The sequence below is a fragment of the Nannobrachium achirus genome, assembly GCF_963921795.1.
Source record: "Nannobrachium achirus genome assembly, chromosome: 1".
NCBI lineage: Eukaryota > Metazoa > Chordata > Actinopteri > Myctophiformes > Myctophidae > Nannobrachium > Nannobrachium achirus.
In genome coordinates this window covers 26,682,196-26,705,938 of record NC_137810.1, presented here as the reverse complement: position 1 = coordinate 26,705,938, position 23,743 = coordinate 26,682,196, and the positions used below count along the sequence as shown (strand labels likewise).

The 23,743-nt window shown below is 43.8% G+C and overlaps 1 protein-coding gene across 1 annotated transcript in view; it reads right to left on the bottom strand.

The window, feature by feature from the left end:
- The window catches only part of lrp8 (low density lipoprotein receptor-related protein 8, apolipoprotein e receptor), a gene marked incomplete at both ends in the record, with an annotated part of 260,613 nt that overhangs the window by 99,921 nt on the left and 136,949 nt on the right, over window positions 1-23,743 (bottom strand). Inside the window, one exon of the mRNA XM_080727866.1 lies at window positions 13,912-14,040. Within this exon, the coding sequence (XP_080583992.1) occupies window positions 13,912-14,040 (129 nt within the window). The remainder of the gene's footprint in view (window positions 1-13,911; window positions 14,041-23,743) is intronic.

Here is a 23,743-nt window from a genome sequence, read left to right as displayed (position 1 = left end):
CGACCACTCATCCCTTATGGTGCTAATGGCAGCCATGCTTCTACAAATTCGGTGGGTTTCTTCACGCAGATCAGTGTTCATTCAGTATCTGTGCTGTGATGTCACATTTGCAACCATGGTGAAACTGGGGCTGATGGTTATAGTCAGGGGGCTATTTCAGGGGATGGCAAGGCTGGAAACCTAATGGTCAGTAATGGATTAGAATGATGTGGATTATCTACAGTACATGTACAGGTGGGGCAGGTATAGACGGATGCCACAATTGATTTATTTGATTTGCACTCTAGTGAGGATGCTATTGCTGCAGTGGACAAAGTCGCAGTAAATGACTGCACTGAAAGAAAAAGCATGGAGAATTGGATAGATAGAATATGTTCTACAGTCGACTAGAATGACAGATCAAAGCATAGTGGGTGTTATATAATTTATCATCCTATATTAAAATTGGCTAATGGGAGAGCAGGTGGGCCGTCACTCTGTCTCAGCCCTAACCATATAAGGAGTTCCCAATGCAGGCCATTGTCAAATATGGAGTGTGTTGTTTATCCTCAATGTCTAATGCCTACTGGTTATGGCCATATACTGATGACATCAGTGATCTCCATATATGGGCATTAAAGGGACAAGGACTGACAGATACAGAGATCCAATTGTTCAGAGTCACCATAGAGTTATAATATATCTAGAGAGTGGACTGCCACGCCCCCAACTATTAATTTCCATGAAAGTTGCTCAGTGGCGTTTGAAGCATGCGGAGGTCTGCCAGAAGTACCCCAAATAAGGAGTTGGCCTTAATATCGAGGCCAATAGATAACCAATAGCCAGCATTTCACATTGTAGAATTTTGACAGACCGCTACATAATGCATGGTTTAAGTGCTGTGTGGTAGCTCTAGCATCTTTATCAATCCACAGTCACATTTCATGATGTGTTCTAAACAGATGAATTACTGTACATTATGAAAACATAAGAAAGAAAAATATGAAAATAAACAAATGGAATGTTGTTTTGTATGTAACATAATCCTTGATTATTTTCTAAATCACCTGGAATGTGATGCAGATTGTTGACTGCTCAGCCACATACAGTAGCCGTGGTTAGAAAATAATTTTTAAACAATAGGTTTTCAAATTGATGTGAACACAAGCCATGGTGCCGACTCCATAATCAAATGTCTCCTCAGAATACTGTGGCATTTGTTTGCTATTCATAATGCAGTTTCTACTTTCTAATGAATTGTTATTGAAATGAGGGATGGATTAACTACTCTGTATAGGCCTACAGATTTAAAAAAAAATGTAACATATTTGCCATTTTTATGTGATTTGACTGTAGCCTATAACATCAGAAAGAGTATCATTTATCCATTCACTTAAGAGTTTCATTCAACTTGTCAGCCTGTTAGGGGAGCCTAACATAAACTGATGTTGCTTTCCGTCAAGCTGAACGCTGCTTTGATTTAATGCAGTTCATGCAGTCCATCACACAATATTATGTTTCTATTTCTAAAAGGATGGGAATGTAAAACTGATTAGATAGGAACTTTTCAGGGTGACTTCTGGATATACCATTGTTCACCATTCCCATCTCTCCAAATAACACCAACCTTGATCATGGCTGTGTTCACATTCATTTAACACAATACTGGACTAGACTGTTTTAAGATTGCCAGTCTGAAGTCGTTCAGACTGGCCCCCAGAGTCGGCCATCATTATGGTCTCACAAGCACAATGCACACACACACGTATTGTACATACCACATGTACGTACATAATGTGGAGACAGAGGGAAGAAAGGGGATCTTCATGTACACTCCCCCCTCCCCACATGCACACAAACAAACAAACACACACACACACACACACACACACACACACACACACACACACACACACACACACACACACACACACACACACACACACACACACACACACACACACACACACACACACACACACACACACACACACACACACACACACACACTCTGTGGACAGCACATGCAGAAACGCAGAGGACAGCCTAATTCCACACTATCTGACAGGAGTTTTTATTAGAATCTGAACAGCCTGTCAGATTGGCCCTTCTGAACCCTGGCCAACAACATATTTGTATGGAGACTAGCAGCGGAATCTTAGGATCAATATGCATTATGAATCTGAATCTGAATGTGCGTGCATGCATGCATGCGTGCGTGCGTTTGTGCGTGCGTGTGCGTGTGTACGGGGTGCGTGTGGGGGGTGTGCCTGTGTGCAAAAGTGTAAATGCTCACTAACAATGTTTGTGGCATGAAAGCCATGCATTTTGAGGATATTTTAGGAAGGGAACAATAGCTCCTTCTTGTAGCTCCCTGTGTGGTCAGAATGATTTGATGTCTTGGTTATTCCCTCCACCAGTGCCCTTCCATCATTCTTAACTGCCACATGCCACTCAATTAATTGGATTTCCTTCAATAATTGTCAAGCAGTAAATCTAATGGATGAATACATTAACAATTGCACGCTCCGATTTAGGTGATTACTTCGCAGTCATAAACAATAACCCCAATTTCTGCAGAGGCTGTTGCCTGGTAATGGCATGATTATCATTCTGTATTGCTTCATTAACATGGATCCGCTATGTTCTGTCTGTAAGTCTGAGCACGTGATCATGCTCATTTCTTTTTGGGGGTCCAAGGAATATTATTACTATTAGGACTGCCATCATTCCCACACAGAAATGGGGGAATGTTGGGAAGAAACCAAACTTCCCATTGGGAACAGTTAGGGGTTACGTGTCTTGCTCAAGGATATTTCAACACACAGCAAGGGGGAGCCAATCTGACTGTGTATGTATACTCCAAGGCCCCAGGACTGGGCCTTTTGTGTGAACAAAATGAAATAAATCACTTCCTGAAAAGTTCAGTTACATTTTCAGTTGTTAGTTGAGCTCTCAGTCAGTTGCTGCATTATCATTGGCTGAAGAGATTTCATTTTTCCTCATTAGACTGAACAGGAATACTAGCCATCAGTAGCCCCATTCAGCTATTTGAGGAGGCGGGCTCTCCCACCTCGTGTATCCCTGTAAACAAAATGCCTTGTGTCAGTGACTGACTGGGATCCCGTTCACTGAATTGGTTCATTCAATGAATAGGATAATTAATTAACTCTTTTACCGCTTCGGACGTTCCCGTTCGCCCCAATTTTGAACCCAGCTCGTTGCCAATACGGCCGCTCGTTCTTTTACCTTGTCTGATGACTGTAAGCTGATGAGGGGTCCCGCGGGTGTGTACAGTAAAAACATCTCCCGTAATGCTGCTTTCAAATCTCCACCACGCGTAAACATCAATGATGTCCAATTCACTTCCTGGCTGTTCTCTGTGGACCTGATCTAGATTATGCATTTCTATGCTCTGAACGACGGCAAGCGGAGCGGCCCAATTCACACCTATTCTTTGCATAAGGCTGCCCTCTGCCGCCAGCTTGGCTAAAGAACACATATAATAAATAAAAATAAAAATAAATCGTTTGCAAATAACAAATAGATCTTTTTCTATAACATCGCAAAGGTAAGCTGCTTTTTGCTGGCACCAGCCCCAATAAATAAATAATAAATCTGGCAGTAGAACTGTTAAACTCATGAAAATCATGACTGAATGTGATTGTTACTGAACGAATCAAGCCTCTAGGGAGTGTGCTTACAAAGTTTGAAACTGATCGGTGGAGTTATAGGTAAAACCACAAATCGGCCTGTTATAGCGCCACCATGAGGCTGATTTCTTCCTCGACCTAGTGGGAACGTGTGTGCGCAATTTCATGATAATTGCACTTTGCGTTTGGGATTTGAGGCATTTTGTTCAAAACGGCTCAATCCTACAAATTTTGGAAGCCAATCTTAGCCAATCAGGATGGAATATGCAAAATTGGACAGATCCGTGTCGATCACATGACTGTCGAGATACTGCCTACCGATTTGTAGGATTTGTGGACAAAATCTGTAAGAGTAGTGCACAGAAATGTGTTTTGCAAACATCGGCCACTAGGTGGCGCTAGAAAAGGCCTATTTGAAAAATTTAGGGCAGAGGTTCTAGATTGGCATCCAGGGAATGTGTGTGCTCACTTTGGCAGCGCCCGGGCCAACGGCGACTGAGATTTGGTGCACACAAATTGCGAGGACGCACGGACGCACGGACGGACGCACGCACGGACGGACGCACGGACGGACGAAGGGGAAAACATACTCTCCCCATGCCTTCGGCTGGTGGAGACAATTGGCTCTATGCATATACGCCATTTTGTTCTACTTCCGGGTGTCTTTCGACTTCCTTCACAGGTGTTACTGATGATACTAATGAAGGCTCTGTTTGATTTATTGTACAGTGGTTCTTTAATTTCAAGGACCCCCATAACTCTGTACAAATGGAATCAACAAATGGAATCAAAAGGATCCTTGCGGGTCCATTTGCTTCCATTTGTACACTGTCAGAGCTACACACCTGTATGGGGACATTTGGAACCCACTCAAGGACACTTTGAGACCCACTGGTGTAGCAGAGTGTTTCCAGTGAGCCAACATGCACAATAGCAGCACCCTGACTCTGTTTGACCAGAATGGAACAGAGCCTTCATTAGTATCATCGGTAACACCTGTGAAGGAAGTCGAAAGACACCCGGAAGTAGAACAAAATGGCGTATATGCATATAGCCTATTACATCAATAAAGATGATTGACAAGTTGACAACATATGCAGGTCAGCACGTTTTAGTACGTTTTGTAGGATGTGAACTTTTATTACTTTTGTAGTACGCTACATGAAATTACTTTTGGATCCCATCTCCCAGAGAGTGTAGAATTTAGATCCCATAGCCTGAGAGGGGACAGTCAGTTAAATATGTTCTGCTGACTGAATGAGCTACCTGTGTTTCAGTTCAGTGAGTGACTGAACACATGGAAAGCTCTGAGCCAAGCACTGAAAGAAGTGGTGAACAAATCATTTGAACGAAACGCAAGATTCAGTACACTAAAAAGAACCACAATACCCATAAGAGTCACTAGAGCAGCAACAGAGATCGCCACCCCTATCAGCTTCCCATCCTCGAACATGGCCAAATGTGTTTGTGGGAGTACCCGGGCCAAGTCTGAGTTTTCACAGTGGTTGGCAGGTACTTTACCTCTACCCCACTCGGACGCCCACAGAAGCTTTTATGTTCTACTGTAAACCCTCAGTGTGGCGTACAATACGGTCATGGGCATTTCCTTTTTGGCTCTGCCTTGGACTAGCTTGTGTGGGTTCCTGTATCATCTCTGTGTGATGCTGCGTGGGAGATAGCGGGGCAAGGGAGAGGAGGGGAATGAGAGGAGACTAAAGAGAGAGAGAGAGAGAGAGATCAGAAAATTAAAGCAGAGCAGAAGGCAAGGTAATCTTTTGAAAAATATACCTACAGAGAAATGGTTTCCCACTCCAGACTGAAACAAGTCATTGTTGTCGGTGGGAAACCTTGTATTTGTTTTGTATTTATCATTTAAAAATGTATTTAAAATAGTGAAAATAGCCAATCTACAATTGTGTGCTTGTAGATTGTGTGTCTTGCATGATGAAGCAGGGCTTTACTTTATGCAAAAACATACACATTTGAAACTTGGAGATACAAGGTTCCTGCCCGACAGTGCAAGCGCCTCCGGGTGCGCAGCAAGAGTGTGTAATGTGTATACACCCACATCCCATTACACACACACACACACACACACACACACACACACACACACACACACACGCACGCAGACGCACACGCACACACACACACACACACACACACACACACACACACACACACACACACACACACACGTGTGTGCATTGTGGAAGCAGTAAGAGCTTTATACATTGGTAGTTGGGGGCTTTATAGGTAGAAGCACACAAACACACACATTGTGGGAAAGTATCCAAGAGCAGGCTGCTGTGATGGAACACAGCAGAATGTACTCAGAGGCAGTGGACCCCTTTTCTAGCCTAGCACAGCTAAACTCTATCTATCCATTGCTAACACAAGGGAGATATGTCCACGCAGTTTGTCGAGTACTATGTCTGGCTAAGCCAGGCTATACCCCTTTTCCACCAGTGTGGAACCGGTTCCATTCTGGTGGAAACGGGATCTAAAGTAATTTAAAAGCAGTTCAGTGGTTGTAGTACAACTGCTTCCCCCTAGAAATGAAAGTGTGAGTTTAAATGTATGTCATACTGTATATGCATTTCTAAGGGGTTTAAGTCATGAATGCATTGCTGACGTAAAACACACGTCAATACAGTTATGCAAATGATGAATGTGTGTGTCTAACAAACAAATCATATAGATCCATTAATAATGGATTGACTGCTGAAATATCTTAAAATGTAGTTTATTTGGGGAAACTGCAGGCTGTAGGCATCAACCCCCTCTGTTGATGACCTATCCTTGATCACAATGGTTCTGCTTAAAACTGGTGGAAATGCCAGCCATTTTGCTAGAAAGCACTTAAAGGGGGCGTGACACGGCCAAAACAGCTAATTATGGCTATCAAATTAGCCAATTTTTTTAATGATGTCATGTACCCCCATGTTAAATTACCCAATCAAATTAATTTATTGTAGTTACTGTACTGAAAGTAGTACTTTCTGTACAGTAACGGCAATACATTAATTTGATTGGGCTAATATGGGGGGAGGGGCGGAGACTCGCGGAGTCGAGTATCCATATCATTATCTTTTGAAACTGCCCCAAAAAAAGCTGACCGAGGTGTGTTTCCGACTTTCTAAACCAACTTTAAAACTATCAGTTCTAGGGGTAAAAATTATATAGCAATCAATGGTTAGACCGATAAAAAAGTACATGTCTTCTTCAAAAAAGGTGTCAAAAAAGGTGTACGAGGGTCAACACGCTTCTCCCCGTCTATGAGACGGTTTTGTTGGCCATACCCTGCTGTCTCTTTCCCTAACCTGACTGGAGCACCAGAGTAGACCGACCGGAGCAAGCCATGTCCTGCTGTCTCACCGGCCGGACTGAGGTCCGTGCTCCGTGGCTCATACACTCTGTGTGTGTGTGTGTGTGTGTGTGTGCTTTAGCGCGTGTGTGCGCACACAATAGCTCTCGCAAACATCTATGCTCGCAAATAGCCGTGCGGTGCAGCGTTAGCCGGCTACACGCTAACAACAAAGCCATCACGTTGTGCGCGGCACCGCACGACGGACGAAGTATACATTGCGCGGCACCGCACGACGGACGAAGTATACATTCACTACTAACTGATACGGCCCCGCCTCCTTTTCAGACTGTTTGAAGAAACACCACGTGACCTACTGTATCATAATGTAAATTTTCGGCCGGTGTCGCCACTCCTTTAAGATTCCAAGAATTCTGAATGAGTGTTCATTTAACTATGAGAGTCACAAATGCATAACTTAACACTGATGATTTGGCTGTCTCTACTGTCACTCTAACTCTCTGCTGCATATCTCCAAATTCTTATCGGAGTCTCTCTAACTCCCCCCACCTGTCTCCTGGCCTGCTGAATACTCAGATGGTTCAATAGAGAAACCATCGCGCTTAAAAAAGGCTGGAAATCTAAGAGTCTAAAATGCTTTTCACAAATGAACACTGAATAATGTGCAGGGAATCAGGTCTGGACATTGTCCGGTGTCGCACTTTCACATGTAGCATGGAACATGAGAATATCAATTTCAGCTGTGTTCTCACATAACTATAAATAGTTTGATTAGGCGAGGGGCGGTGTCTTGGTAATTGACACACATGCTACTCCCACTTAGTAGTATGAAGAAGATGCAAGGATTAAGGTGATCCTTTTCTATTCGTTTTATTCATTTATTCAACCAACTGGTTTTCATATCTCTCTCTCCAAACATCTCGGGAGAGGAGGAGGTTCCTCTCTCCTCGACAATAGAAGTGTCCTCAACATGCCCACTCGCTCAAGATAAATTCACCCGACTATCACACATTGAGCCATTTTGTTTGAATCAGACATTACAATTAACTCAAGGGAGTGGCGGCATAAAGTCTGTTGCATGTCAGGTCGTAGACTGAGTCAGACATTTGCGTTCACACATGCAGCCCAACCGGTCAATGTCTAAATTACTTCAAGGTTAAAGTACATGTGCAGTGAATGAGGCTTATGAGATTCTATCTCACAGACAGACATGGACCCAGAAATACAGACAGATGAACAGGCACTTTGACCTACTGTAAAGACAGATACAAACTAACAAACCAACAATGATGACGCCAACTACAGAGCTTGGCCTTGTGGTTTGCTAAATGCAGCAGAGCTGTGATTGGCCTACTTTTGTGGGGACAGAGATACAGGCAAACCCTGTTCTCTAGACGGCCAGGCCTCATAAGCGCCACGCCATAAAAACTCCCCAGGCAGCTAGAAACGCTTTAGGAGCAACTTGTTTACTGTAGGTCAGAGATTTGTATAGGCTATTTGTAGTGATGTATACAAAACTGTATGGAGTTATATTCTCACAGCACAGTAAAGGGCTCCCTAAGGACCAGACCAGTCTGTGATACTGCTAAAGCCTTATAAAGAGTTATATTTAGTAGCGTGTCAGTGTCACACACCGGAAATAGATCTACAAGCTCACAATGCATTGCAGTGCAATGCGTTTGCTTGGCAATATGCTATTTTTGGAGCACAGCACGGCACACGTGTATTAAACAGGCATAAACTGCTGTGAACAGATGAAAGAACAACAGACAGAGAGCGGAAGGGGGGAGATAGAGACAGACAGACAGACTGGGAGAATACAGTTGTGGGGAATGGGAACCAGCGAATACAGCTCACTGCCTCCCAGTCCCATGATTATACCGTAGTTCCATCCAGTTTCTCTTAACCACATGGACCCTAGCAGCTCTAGGCCGGGGGATATCATAAGCGATCATTCGGCAGAAAATGAAATACGAACAATAACATCCGGGCCATATTTTCCACGCAGTGCTAAAGCCTGCAGCGGGAGGGCCCACAGCCTAAAGGAAAGTGATTCCCCATTATAATAAATTAAAGACGCATAAACTTTCTTCAGAGGGGCCTCTTGTAAACGTAATAAAGATCCTCTCTTCGGATCCATGTATTATTCAACACATGGATATGCTCAATTAGCAGCTCTAATTAACGTTCGCCATGCTGCAATTCAAGGCTGCTCGGGGGGAGGGAGGGGGTTATCTGCCAGCAGCCCAACTTGAATACATTCCTCGCACAAGCATCTGTCAGCGTGCTGCAGTTAAGCTAGCATGTCGTCTCTGCGCCAGTGTCCTGTGGAATCTGCATTTCCCCAGCCTTGTCAGGTGCTTTCATCTTTTCTCACGAGACGGTGGAGGCGGAAGGGTTTCTAATAGTTATGACATAACAGCTCATGTCCGTTCCGATGTTAAACAAGGTAGATGATGTTATTACTGAGGCTTCACATGGGAGGAGGATAAAGAAAAGTGTGTTTGTGTGGGTGTGTGTACTGTATGTGTGTGTTGGGGGGGGGGGTGTAACATGGTATAACGTCACTTGTCTTGAACCCGCGCCGTTACACACTGACGTGACCCGATGTGCGTCGATGTGTGTCCCTGAGCAAGACTCTTAACCCCTAATTGCTCACGCGCACCTTGTGGGCAGCGAATCAGCTGGGTTGGGCTGAAAATACTGATTTTCCCTCACGAGAGGAAGTATGTAACTATTATTATTATTATTATTCAAAGACACCTCAGGATCCATTGCTGGGTTCCTTAATGGTTCCCTTTAACGATTCCTAGTATAGGGGGTTCTAAATGGACCCTTACAGGTCTCTAACTCTGAGAGCGTACAAATGGAACCAAATGGACCCTTACAGGTCAATTTGGTTCCATTTGTACACTCTCAGAGTTATGGTGGTCCTTAAAATTAAACAGTTTGAGAACCAACAGTGTTGTAATTGTATAGCAGATGTGAAGTCCACATAACCAGCTCTGGCAGTGTGATAAAACCGCTTCTGGAAAACGGTTCCAAATGTGAAGGAACCGATTCCTGGTTCCTCAATGTTGGATCTGGTTCCCCCGGTTCCCCCGATTCCGGATCCCAACCCTAACATTGTAATGTTTGCGTCGGTCAGCCGTCAAGGCTCTCTCTCCACCTGCAAGTCACACAAGTCTCTCAATATTAATCAGCGCTGCCATTGTCAATGAAACGATCAAAAGCCTATCTCCACATCATTACCACCGCGCAGCCTCTGATGACACTCACGTGCACAAGCACGCACACACCCTCGTGTGCCACATCAGGCAGGAAATCAATTATCATCAGTAGTCCTGTGAAATATTTCGAAGCCGTCGTAATCATCTTATTTTCCACTTGACTACAGAATACAGGCAACACGGCCGTCAGATAGATGAAAGGTAATGGACAGAGTGCACAGCCCACGATTGCCCTTCGTGTCAATACAAAGAAATTAAAAGGGAATAAAACAGCGCGCCTGCTTTCTGTGATGGACAGGGAATAACAATGTGATGTTGTGTGATGATGATGATGGGAGACAAAAGGAGGGGAGATGGATTGGGGGTAGGGTGGGGGCAGAGAGAGAGAGAGAGAGAGAGAGAGAGAGAGAGAGAAGGCAAAGGAAAAGTAAGGGGGAAAAAGCTCAGGGGGTGGGGATCTGAGATGGACAGATGAAGGGAAAGAGAGAGAGAGCGGAAAAGAGCGAGCGAGCAAGAGATAGAGAGCGTACCCTGTTCTTTTTAGATCCATATCCATTAGCGTGAGAGATGATATGGGAACGAGGCTTACATGACTAAATCAACAGCGCCTCTTGTTTTCATTAGGGCCACGGCCGCGAATAGCAGCACTTCTCCTTAACGACACACAGGCTTCATGAAGGAGATGAATGATGAGACACGGAATGAGCGAGAGAAAAGGGAGGGGAGTCAGAGGAAGCAAGAACGAGCGATGAGGGCTAGAGAGAAAGTAGGAAAGAGGGGGGAAAAAAGAGATTGGACATAGAGACCACAACAAGGCAAGAAACCCAGCTGGTGAGTTGATTGATACAGAGGTTAGCCCGTGGCGCGTCTCAGAAGAAATAACGGATAATTGCAAAGCGGAAACTGGCCTAAAGTAACACAGGCGAGAGTTGGACAAGCAGCCGTCTCCCTTGGCTCGCGCGCAAATGGCAATAGTGGCTACCAGCATTTAGTGCCGAGCCAATATCCAACACAAGACCTAACACAGAACACTGTAATCCCATGGCATTATATTTCTTATTAGAAAACAAAGGGTAACGCTGTTATTTTACATTGACTGACAAAAGACAGAGACAAACCGACATGCCCTGAGTTGATTGTGTTTCGCACACACACACATACACGCACATACATGCACGCACAAGCACATTCTCAGACAGAATGAGATTACAGTATATGACATGGGAGACATGCAGACTCGCGACTACTGTCTTCCCACGCATGTGTGTGTTTGTGTGTCTGCGTGTGTGTGAACTGTGAATGGAGGGCATGTTGACCCACTTCTTGAATGCAGTTAACAGTACACCTGCCTTGGGCAGTGTGAAGTTCATGTGCTCTGGGGCAACACAGACTACACGTGCCCACACACTTCACCACATGCACTGTAAGGAAGAACACATTTATACTCTATGATCAAGCCCACATATCCAAGCTCAAACCCGTACCACTAAAAAAAGAAAGAAAAAAAAAGAAAATCCCAGTAACCTAGATGTGTTTTTTTTTTTACATTTAAGTGAGCTTAATGCTGCAAAAGGACAAATACTGTACATGACCAATACCTTTCTCTAAAATACTTGTGCATGCACGTGTATAAATCAATATCACCACACATCTAAGACTGGGGGAAAATCAATTCCTCTTATACAGCTTTGATATCAGGTGTGAGGAACTGAGGATGTAGGGATAAGGTTAGGTTGTCTGAACATTGATATGTGAGTGTTCCTGTGTGTGCATGTGCATGCATGAAATAACGAGTTTCTGTGTTTGTGGGTTTCTTCGTGTAAAATTTGAATGAATAATTGTGAGCAGTGGTGGAAGTACGCATTTTGAATACATGACTTTTACCTGTATTTGAAATGTTACTTGAATAAAAGTACATTGGCATCAAAATATATTGATTTGAAAGTGTGTCAAACCTTTGGAAAAACAGAATATAAGCTCAAATCGCATTGTGAGCTTGTCTGTAGGTCAGCTATTTTCATCTATTTTCGGTAACACAATTTACAGTACTTGAGTAAATGTACTGTTACTTTCCTAAACTGATTGTACATGTGAAGGTGTGATGTACACATGTAGCGCACAAGGTACATGCATACATGCATGTACCCTGTAACTTCATCATACAGTATGAAACCTACACTACGTGTGTGTGTGTGTGTGTGTGTGTGTGTGTGTGTGTGTGTGTGTGTGTGTGTGTGTGTGTGTGTGTGTGTGTGTGTGTGTGTGTGTGTGTGTGTGTGTGTGTGTGTGTGTGTGTGTGTGTGTGGACCATTCTGTTCAAAAACATGCTATCCATTTTTTAACTAAAAGTGTGTATGTGTGTGTGCAATGTATGTGTGCTTGCCTTTATGTGTGCATGCTTTGCTACATCTTGAAAGGTATCAATCTTCCCTTTGGCCAAATAAAGCTGCCCTACTTCTGTCTGCCTGCGGAAAGCCGCCTGCTTGTCTTCTAGTCAGGAACAGATCAAAGAAAAGAGATCACAGTGATGGGAATAGATCATTTCATTTCATCTTTCTAGTAGGCACCCAGCAAATATGAAAGAGAACGATGAAAACTAACATTTAGTTGCCTCCCAAGAAAGTGAGTTATAAATAACACTTTAGAGCACATCTTCAGTGAATTTTAAAATGTGTTGCTATCCGTGTACCTGGGCAAAGGGCAATGTTTATGTCACTCATCACTGCTGAAATTGGACATGGAGGTTGTACATTAAGCATCCGTATAGTTTTTTCTTTTTTATCTGATGTAAAAGTTAACAGTTGTGATATGTGATGAATAGCTTTCATCACCTTAGGGCTTGATGAAACTCTTTGCAATCTATTTAATTTGGGAGATGTGATGCTTTCTGACATCAGCATCATTATCGTTCTCTCTTGCTGTCAAGACCGCCCTCCATTTTGTCTTTTTTCTGTACCGTTCTCGTTCTTCCCAAATTGTTTGATCTTCCCTCTCTCTATTGATGATTTTTCTCACTGACATATTTCAAACAATACAGCGATATGAGAAGAGATCAGCAGCCGGGAATCGAACCGAGGACATTGCAGTTATGCGGTCGATGCACTTAACCAGTGTGCTTTGATTAATAATGGGCAATGTTTAAAAGTGTCTGACAGAAATGGGGTGTTTTGGAAGTGATAAAGTCACTTAGATTATACTCTGAGAGCTGTGTTCAGTTTACAAACACATTTTTGATAGTTTTGCTGTCGTTAATCTTGGACTCCTATTTTCTTCAATTCATCAAGCCTTATCTACGTTTCTGGATTCACCATGAAGGAATGCAACAAAGATTCTCCATGAATTCAAGGTTTCATGGGGCAGCAAAGTAATTGTTAGAAAAGAAATGTCATTGTGGAGGTGAAGGATTCCTTCAATGTGCTCAAAATAATAAATAAATAAAACACTATCCATATCAGTTTAAAAAAACTGCTTCTCAGTGTGTGTGTGTGTGTGTGTGTGTGTGTGTGTGTGTGTGTGTGTGTGTGTGTGTGTGCGCGTGTGTGCGTGCGTGCGTGCGTGTTGTGTGCGTGTGCGTGCGTGTGTGTGTGTGTTTGTGTACCCATTGTTAATGTTGTGAATGTTATTGTTGGTACTTTCTACAGGAGACAATATATTGGTTTCTCTCTCTTTCTCTCACCTCCCTCCCTCCCTCCCTCCCTCCCTCCCTCTAAACTAATCTTACCGGCAGCACACTGCTCCTCATCCGCTCCGTTCTCACAGTCCCGCTCTCCGTCACATCGCCATGACAACGACACACACTTGCTGGTGGCCCCGCCACAGTCAAACTTCTCCGGAGGGCACGTCTGCCGACCTGCAGGGGTAGAGCGGAGGCAGACAGGAACGGGGGAGGAAAAGGCAGAGAGGAGGATGAGGAAAAGATGAGGGGAAATGCAGGGGGAGGCCACGGGAGCAGAATGACAAGAAGAAGTTGGGAGAAAGTGATGGAGAGAGAGAGAAGGAGACAGTCGGTCAATGAAGCAGTTTGATAACTCAGTTATCTTGTTGCCCTGATCGATTCACCCTCCAAGGCCTGCAAATAATTAAGCAAGACACACAGAGACAGAGGAACAAAGAAACAGGCTACTGGCAGACACGCACGCACACGCACACACGCGCGCGCACACACACACACACACACACACACACACACACAGACACAGACACACACACACACACACACACACACACACACACACACACACACACACACACACACACACACACACACACACACACACACACACACACACACACACTAGGGGTAGACGATTGTTCTGATTGATCCAGCCAATTATCGGATGCGGATCGGATTAGATATTCATAATTTATTACAGTCTGCATTTTGATTGACATGCTTGATATTTTAACCACTTTCAACTAGTCGTCCCTATAGTGTGGATGTGTCATTATAGACGGTAAATAAACATTTCCCCTAGAGTTTCAGTCTTTACGCAATGTTACTGTGTGTGTGTCTGTAGAGTTCAGGCATTTAATATAACATTATTTTATGCATTATAGATAATTATTATATATGTATAGATGACTGACAACGTAGATAAAGCCACAGGAATCACGTCATTCCATATGGATCTTGTGATCCAAATGATTTATTTTTTTATCTTTTCCTGAATAGAACATATCTACAAGCATTGTGAGCTTGTAGTAGCCTAGTTCCAGACCCTGAATCGCTAGCCACACCCCTTTAAATATTTGTTTTGGCGATTCAGGGGTCTAGAATCGCTCTCATTGAAGAGGCCTTCCTCGTTCAAAAATCCGTACGGCGAATCAGCGTCGTGAATCAGCGTCTTGTGATCAGCATGGGTGGGGGTTTCCCAGAACTCATGTGCGTTTCCAAGTAAACCAGCGCCGCCGCCGCCGTACCGTACCGCGCATCGCGTCGCGGTAAAATGCAGTAAATTGCGGTAAAATGCGATCGTATCGATCTCGCTATGAAACACCAGTAGCAGGCATGTTATGTTGTGTTTGATTACTAGTTCGTAGTGCTCCTATTCTGCCTGTTTCTTTGGTTAGCAAGTAGCACTAGCAAGCAACAGGCTATCCACTAGCCAGCCACACATAACAACACTACGTCATGTGTTGGTCAGACGGTGAACCAATCGCAGAAGACTGCCTCTTTGGCAACGCCCATCCCAGCAATCGCCCTCGGTGGGAGCAACCTCAGACTGAATAATGAAGTGAAACGAAATGTCAATTCAGGCTGAGTGTCAGGCTAAGCTTGTAGGGCTGTGCAACCCCACCATATATATTTATATATGAACAATGGCGAGTAAATAGTACTATTGTACTATTGTCCATGGGAGAGGTGTACAGCCCCATGCTCCAGTCCCCAGCTCCAATCTAACTATGCATACAAATAATAATTTATAATAAATCATGCAAGTGTGCGCACGCACGCGCACACACACACACACACACACACACACACACACACACACACACACACACACACACACACACACACACACACACACACACACACACACACACACACACACACACACACACACACACACACACACACACACACACACACACACTACAGGTAAAAGTGCATTACAGCTGAGCAGGCCATTGTTTACATGCACATGGGGGCAACAGGGAGAAAAACACAATGATACTATTCATCAAATGTATACCCTGGTCCCTGGTTCCTACAGCAAATCCCTGTTCTCTGTTTCTGCAAACCACCACACTCCTTCAACATCCCTGCCTTGTCTTACTCCCCTACCACCCTCCATAATATCGCCATAAAACAATCATGCACGCACGCACGCACGCACGCACGCGCGTGCGTGCTATCACACACACACACACACACACACACACACACACACACACACACACACACACACACACACACCCCCCCCCCCCCACTGGGGATTATAGCTCCAGATTGCATTACAGAGCAGTGTCAGATTCAACCCCATCAATTACTGTACATATTTGACCACCAGTACTGCTCCTTGGAAACCAGTCCAATCGTTACGTGTGCGCGTGTGTGTGTGTGTGTGTGTGTGTGTGTGTGTGTGTGTGTGTGTGTGTTGAGAGAGAGACAGACAGAGACATAGATCAATAGTACTTTTGGGATTCATTAATTTTCTGTCTCTCTTTTTATATATTTAACAGTATTGCATTACATTTGTGCCATTCAGGAGCAGGCCGTTGTTGAGGGAAACTATAGGGACTTGCGCGCGCGCGTGTGTGTGTGTGTGTGTGTGTGTGTGTGTGTGTGTGTGTGTGTGTGTGAGCGCTTATTCCCAACCTGCATGGCTTGCTACCAGAATTCCGTCTACTGACAATGCTGTACTGATTTGGAGGTTTTAGCTCCAAAGTACTTGGAACCTCTTTCTTTCTTCTATTCTTGACAAAGGTCTATCTATCGGTTGATCAGCTCTCTCTCTCTTTCGCTCTCTCTCTCTTTGTGAATGTTGAAGTCGTTTTTCAATGTGCTTCCCCTAAATTAGTTTTCTGCTGGTCTTTTAAACATAAGAAAGGGTCCTTCCTCAAATACCCTTTAAAAGAGTTAGCAAGCAACCACCATATCTGCGCTATCTGGTTATTACTGCCAAAGGATTTGCAAGGCGTGCGTGCGTATACTGTATGTTTAATGTACAGAATACAGCTATGCTTATCAATGCAGTGGTAGAGTACACAGTTCAAATACAGATTGCATGGTCTGTATAATATTGTATATATATATATATATATATATATATATATATATATAGTGAAAAATGGGGTGAAATTACAGCACAATCTCAACCACCAGTCCACCACCAGTTGGGAGTGACCTTGATAAAAGGCGCGCGCGCGCGCACACACACACGCACACACACACACACACACACACACACACACACACACACACACACACACACACAGTTGGGGTGTAGCAAAGTCACACAAACACGTTTCATTGGGTGACGTGTATCACATGACACATGAATGTAAATTCCGCACCAGCCACCATGATGGTGAAGTTCAACACCACTCTGTATAGAATAGCTTCATACAGTAGGAGCACCTTGGCCCATTCTTTACTACACAGCGCAGTCCAGAGATAAAGATTTTACAGCTCTCATACGGACTCCTATTCAAGCGTTTATCATGCTCCCAGGCTGAAACTTCTGTTTAATTATCCTATTTCACAGACTATCAACTGGTTATGGACCTCCTGTTATTTCAGACTTAATTGATGGGCTGTCAGAGGACAAAAAAAGCAAGTCCTAGTCTCCATCATTCTCTCCCAGGCTTCTCTCCATTATATAACTGGTTTCTGTGCAGTGGATGCAGTTTCATGATATACTGTACATTGCTTATTCTATGCATTTTGTTCTATGTCAAAGTGCTCATTATTCAATTCCAGATTCATTTTGTATAAATTCCAAGACTTCTTCCTCTTAATAATAATATAATATAGAATATGCTTATTTTCCATTGCTTATGAACACAGACAAACCTGTATATTGAGTATTGACATGGTTATTTAGATATGAAACTAGAAAGGAAAGGCGATGTTATGTGTCAAAGACCTAATGAAAGTGAATATTATAATACAATGACATACTGTTCAACATTTGGAGCTTAATTTCTTTTCTGGCCCTAAATAAACACGTATAGATATTAACAGACGTTTTTTCTAAATACGATATTAACAAGACGCTCAAACATTTTAACCCCCCCCCCCCCTGGAGTGCCGTGAGACCGTTAAGACGTCCACTCGTCCAGAGACATCTTACCATGGTAACCAATAGCTATCGCTCTACCGCAGGCAGGAGTGAGGGAAAAGACTCAGTTTCCCATGATGCCTCGTAAAATAATGTAGTCACGATATTATATCGTCCATTTACTTGTATTCATAATGGCTGCAGAAAAATGGATCTCGGATTCTTTTCCCATATCGCGCGTTTGGTCAAAACGGCCTGTTTTCTATGGACCATAACTTACACACGGATGACGGATCATCGTGATTGTATTTTTTCTTCTCTGCGTGAAAGAAAGGACGTTCTTCGGCTGTGACCGGGACCCCCCGTGTACATAATGGACACATGCTGTGTGCACAGAGCCCTCGGAAATCAGCTAAAACAATAGGAAAAAGCCTTGGCAGTAATTCGTTATGGCAAAACTATGGCAGTCCAAGTGTTAAGACTGCGTATTCTTGCCACACAGGCTGCTGTTGTGAGCTACAAGGACAGAGTGAGTGATATGCTAATGAACTTTTGATTAACTACCTTCCTAATTTCCCTCACAAGGAGGGAGGGGAGAGAAGCACTATAGCGTGGCCCCACATCCTCTGCAGCTGTCTGCTCAGCATCAACGCTGGCCGCCCAGGTGATTGATTCAGAGGGGTTCACAGCCCTCCAGGCTAATGCTAAGATAATCTATTTATTGCGAGGCATGCGTATAGGGGCAGGGGGTAATGCAAGTCATGCTTAAGTCTTAAGTCATTGCCTGTCGCACTCGGCTGCAACACCACAAGTATGACAGGAGGGATGGGCCTCCTGTGATTATTATTACTTGATAAATGGCGGGGAGATGGCGATTTATGGATGAGTTACAGAGTACCGTGAATACACAAACTGTAAAATCCCGGGTGTTCATTTAAGTCTGAGAGAGTGCAAATGGAACCAAATGTATCCATAATGGTTAACTTACACTACGGGCTTTCATGGTGCAGGCTGTTTACAATGCAGGAGGTATGCTATGTTTCCCTGCAGTTCAGTCAGTGGACTCCAGAACGGATCTACAAGCATCGTGAGCTTGTAGATTTGCTAGTTTCGCTGTGCAACAACACCATATTATATTGGTTGAAAAGTGAACAATGGCGAGTAAATAGCACTATTGTGCATATTCGCCCATGCTCCAGTCCCCAGCTCCAATCCTGTACTAAACTAAGCATAAAAATAACAATTAATCATAAATCATGCATGTGCGAGCACGCACGCACGCACGCACGCACACACACAGGTTCCCAGATCTTTTTACTCTTTATGCAAAGACTGCTATACCAAATCGGCTCAAGATTACAAATGCCCTCTACACAACATTGCGGTTCAATTGGTAAAGGAATTCAAAGGGGAATTGCAAATGTATTCTGGACAACTGGATATCTGAACTAGAAAGATGGTTGCCGTGACCCGATTCACACTTGCAAATGAATTCCCATGTATGGAGATCCCTGATGTCATCAATATTAAGCCCATATCTTGGAATGCCCATATATGGACATATTGTGTCAGTCTCAATATGGAGATCTCTGATGTCATCAATATTAAGCCCATATCTGGGAATGCCCATACATGGACATATTGTGTCAGTCTCATATTATGTTAGACATCTATGATGTCAGTCATCTCCATAATTGGGAAAGTTTAATTTTTAATTAAAGTCAATGGAGAAAATTAATTCACGAATCCATTTATATAAATTAAACTATATAACATATCTTAGCAAAATGCAAGGAATCGATTCCCGATAGTCTGGTTGCCCTGCAGGGGCAACTATACTATCTAGGCTACTCGACTGCGGGCGCTGCACTCCCTCGAGTCCATGCCGCTGTGCACGTCGAGTTTGGAGTCAGTCGGTCCCATATATGCACACGACCATATATGTGCATAGTGGTCTGACCCGTGGCTCTGGACAACTAGATCTCTGTATCTGTCAGTCCTGATGTCATCAGTATGTGCCCATAGGCCTACATGGGTATGCCCCCTTTTGTGCCCATATGGAGCTGACTGATTTGTTTGCTGCTGATGTCATGATGACACATTGAGGTTAGACAACAACACTCCACATTTGGGCGTAGCTGCATTGGTAACTCCTTTATGGTTGAGAGGTCCGTCTGGCTGCCCGTCTGGTGGCCGGCCGGCCCTCCCATTAGCCAATTTTAATACATTTTGCACTAATGAAAACATATTTACAAGAGCTTGTGAAATAAATAGACACCAAACACATTTTTCAGTTTCCACCCGACAACGACGATATGATATATTAGTTTAACATGGTTAATGAAGCCTTGTCAAATCTTGTTTTCATCCTCACAGCATCGCTTCATTCTAATACAATTTACAATTTAGGCATTTAGCAGACCCTCTAATCCAGATCATCTTCCAGCATGTCTCTCTAACAGATGCTATCTAACAAAGCATAAACACCACACCACACAATTCATTTTGGCCGTTTCATCCATGATTCGTTCCATTATTATGTAAAATGGACAGAAAAACAACTCCCGCTGCTACATCTATGGCACACTGGGCTTGGGTTAAAGTAGGTGAATGTGTTTCAAAGCATTACTGGAGGAGAGGATTGGAAATACTATTGTTATACAGTAAAACTCTTTCTCAATGACTTACAGTATACTCCCATGGGGATATCATGCTGTAACTACTGTCTTTTACTACTGGCCACCAAACAGTGCCAGTGAAGTAGAATGATGTAGACTGAAGAAAGCATCAGTTCCCTGTACTGTCCAGTGCAGGTGCTGGCATTATGTGAGCCATGTTGGCTGCTACCTGGCCAGTGTTTGCCCCCTGAGCCTTGGTTTACCCCATCCATGAAACATGCATTTTGGACAAGACTCTGTGTGTGAATTCAGCTAAAAGCCACTGAATGTCCAACTGAAAAGAGCTCTAACTGTATTTCAGTTGTGTGTGTGATTGCTTACATTTGGTCAAGTGGTAATTCTTTTAGCGTTAGAACTCTGTTTTAATCACACATGGAATGCACACACATTCCATGTGTGTGCACACACGCACGCACACACGCACGCACGCACGCATGCACGCACACACTCACAACCAATACAGTGGACCAAGAAAAACAAACTAAGCTATTACAAAAACTAACGTTATCAACATTCATAATATACTATAATGTGTGGGTGGCATTGCTTTATTGCCACATAAATCATCCCAATTCATAGCAGACAGGATCTGTGACCTACAGTAACACTCACCAAAAGCAACATACTGGCAGCTACCGCACATACTGTAGTGTACACCAAGCATGCAGTGCTGCCTCAATACAACTAAAATATATATCAACTAAAATGTATTAGTCACCAGTTTAAAAAAGTCAGTCAGTCAGTCAATCTTTAAGATAATGTATTAGCTGAGGGAATCACAAGTAAAATCATGAATCATGAGTAAATACATTCACAGTCAGTGTTTATTCATTTACTTGGGCACACTGACAAACCATTAAAACATACCCCCTGCTTAGATAGTATACACCAGTATACAGTGTTCTAAATACAGTATTACAGGTGGTTATTGCGACCGTAGGTCGCACTTACTACAGAAAGCTCCACCAGGTGTCCGTGCGTCAGTCAGTCAGTCAGTCCGTCCGTCACACTTTTGCCCTGCTCATATCTCCACAACCGTTGCCCCGATCCATGCCAAAATTTCCACACAAACTCCTTGCCTGCCAAACTACAACCTCCAAGGACCCCCGGAGTTCCAGGGACCCCCAGGTCCCTGAGGGACCCCCAGGTGTAAAAACATTACCACATACACGTCACACTTTCCCCCTACTCATATCTCGGCCACCGTTGGCCCGATCCATGCCAAAATTTCCACACAAACTCCTTGCCTGCCAAACTACAACCTCCAAGGACCCCCGGAGTTCCAGGGGGGACCCCCAGGTCCCTGGGGGACCCCCAGGTGTAAAAAAAATACCAAATGTGCAAAAATGACCAAATGACCACCCCCACGGGGCTGCTCACGGGGAATTCCCGGGGACCACCCACTCCTGCTACTCCAGAACGGATGCAAAAGTGGTGGCGCCCCCAGTGGAGGACCCCCTCCACTGCAGCTCACATAAAAAACGCGGAGACCCCACCCCTCATTTCTCACATGGCCCTCTTCTAGCGAGACCTACGGTCGCTTATCTCCCGATTAGGGAGTCTTACTGGTACAGTAGGTTGTGTGTGCACTGTATTGTTTGCACTGTGTGCGTGTGACGTGTGTTCATGTGGTTGTGCATGCCTGCCAGTCTGCCTGCCTTTGTCTGGATGTGTGCATGTTCACATGAACATGTATTCCTAGTAGGCTATAGGGTAATTACAAATATACAGCATCAGCAGCATATGACGTCAATGTATGAATGTATGCTGCTCTGGACTGGAGCACAACCTTTGCAATGATCTCTAGCAATCGCAGGTGCGATCAATCTGATATTGCACATGCCCAAATATGATCATAGACTGCAACATATCTGTGACTGGAAATGTTCTTGCTGTCGATATGTTCATCAATATGACTCAGTCAGTGTCTGGTGTGATGATGGATACACTTTACTGAGAGAGAGAGAGAGAGAGAGAGAGAGAGAGAGAGAGAGAGAGAGAGAGAGAAAGAGAAAGCAAGCCGATAAGGAGTACTGACTCTCATCTGAGAGAAACATTTTCAGAATAAAGTTCACAACTTTCTCATCATTGTCCTCCTCATCCTCATCTAACTGCTTGGTCAAACAACAACAGTGGCCCGGACGGCTGGCGCAGCTGTCCCGGTACCTAGTGCTAACCAGGCACTCCTAGATCTGGCTTTGACTCTTAGCTTATTGGCCAAGCTTCGCGGGGCACTTAATTCAATCATAAAAGGCACATCTCACTTCACACTGGGTGTGATTTTATTGAATAGCCAACGCATAGAATATGGATAAAGGGGTTCAAATGTATTAATACATTTAGGTGGGGACCCCCTGGAACCTCCTCAACGACCCCTCTGGGTCCCTGAAACATTTTGAGAACCACTATAATGGGCCTATAAATATCTATAGGCCCAACAGCGTCTCTACCCCCTCCGTCAACTGAAGAGATTTGACCTTCCCATTCCAGCCCTGACCATGTTTTACTGAGGTACCATCGAGAGCCTTCTCACCTTCTGTTTCACCTCCTGCTACGATAACAGCACAGCTGAGGAGAGAAAACAACTGAACAGGGTCGTGAGAACAGACTTAAAGATCATTGGTACCTCGCTGCCATCCCTAGCAGACATAATAACATATTAGTTTATTTATTTATTATACCAACAACGATGCCGGAGGAGAGCGACTAACATCATCAAGGACACCACCCACTCCTCTCACAGCCTGATCTCCCTTCTGCCGACGGGGAAACGATACAGGAGCATCAGTGCCCGGACGGAAAGGATGCAAAACAGTTTCTATCCCCAGGCAATCAGACTTTCGAACTCCAATCTCCCTACTAGATATGAACTTGGGAGGGATGCATTCCTATGCATTAGATGAGATGAGCTCTATGGTTGAGTTTCATTGAGTTTTTATCTGGTTGTGCTTGTTTTTATGATACAAATTCTCCTAGTTTTCAGGATTTATTTGAGTATTTTTCTGCACTATTTATATTATTTTATACATAATTCTTTTAAATTTTATTTGTAATTACTCCTACTACTACTACTACAAACACTCTCTTGTTAAGACTAGCAACTCACATGGGTAGCATTTCTTTCGATTTAAATGTCGCTTTGATATAG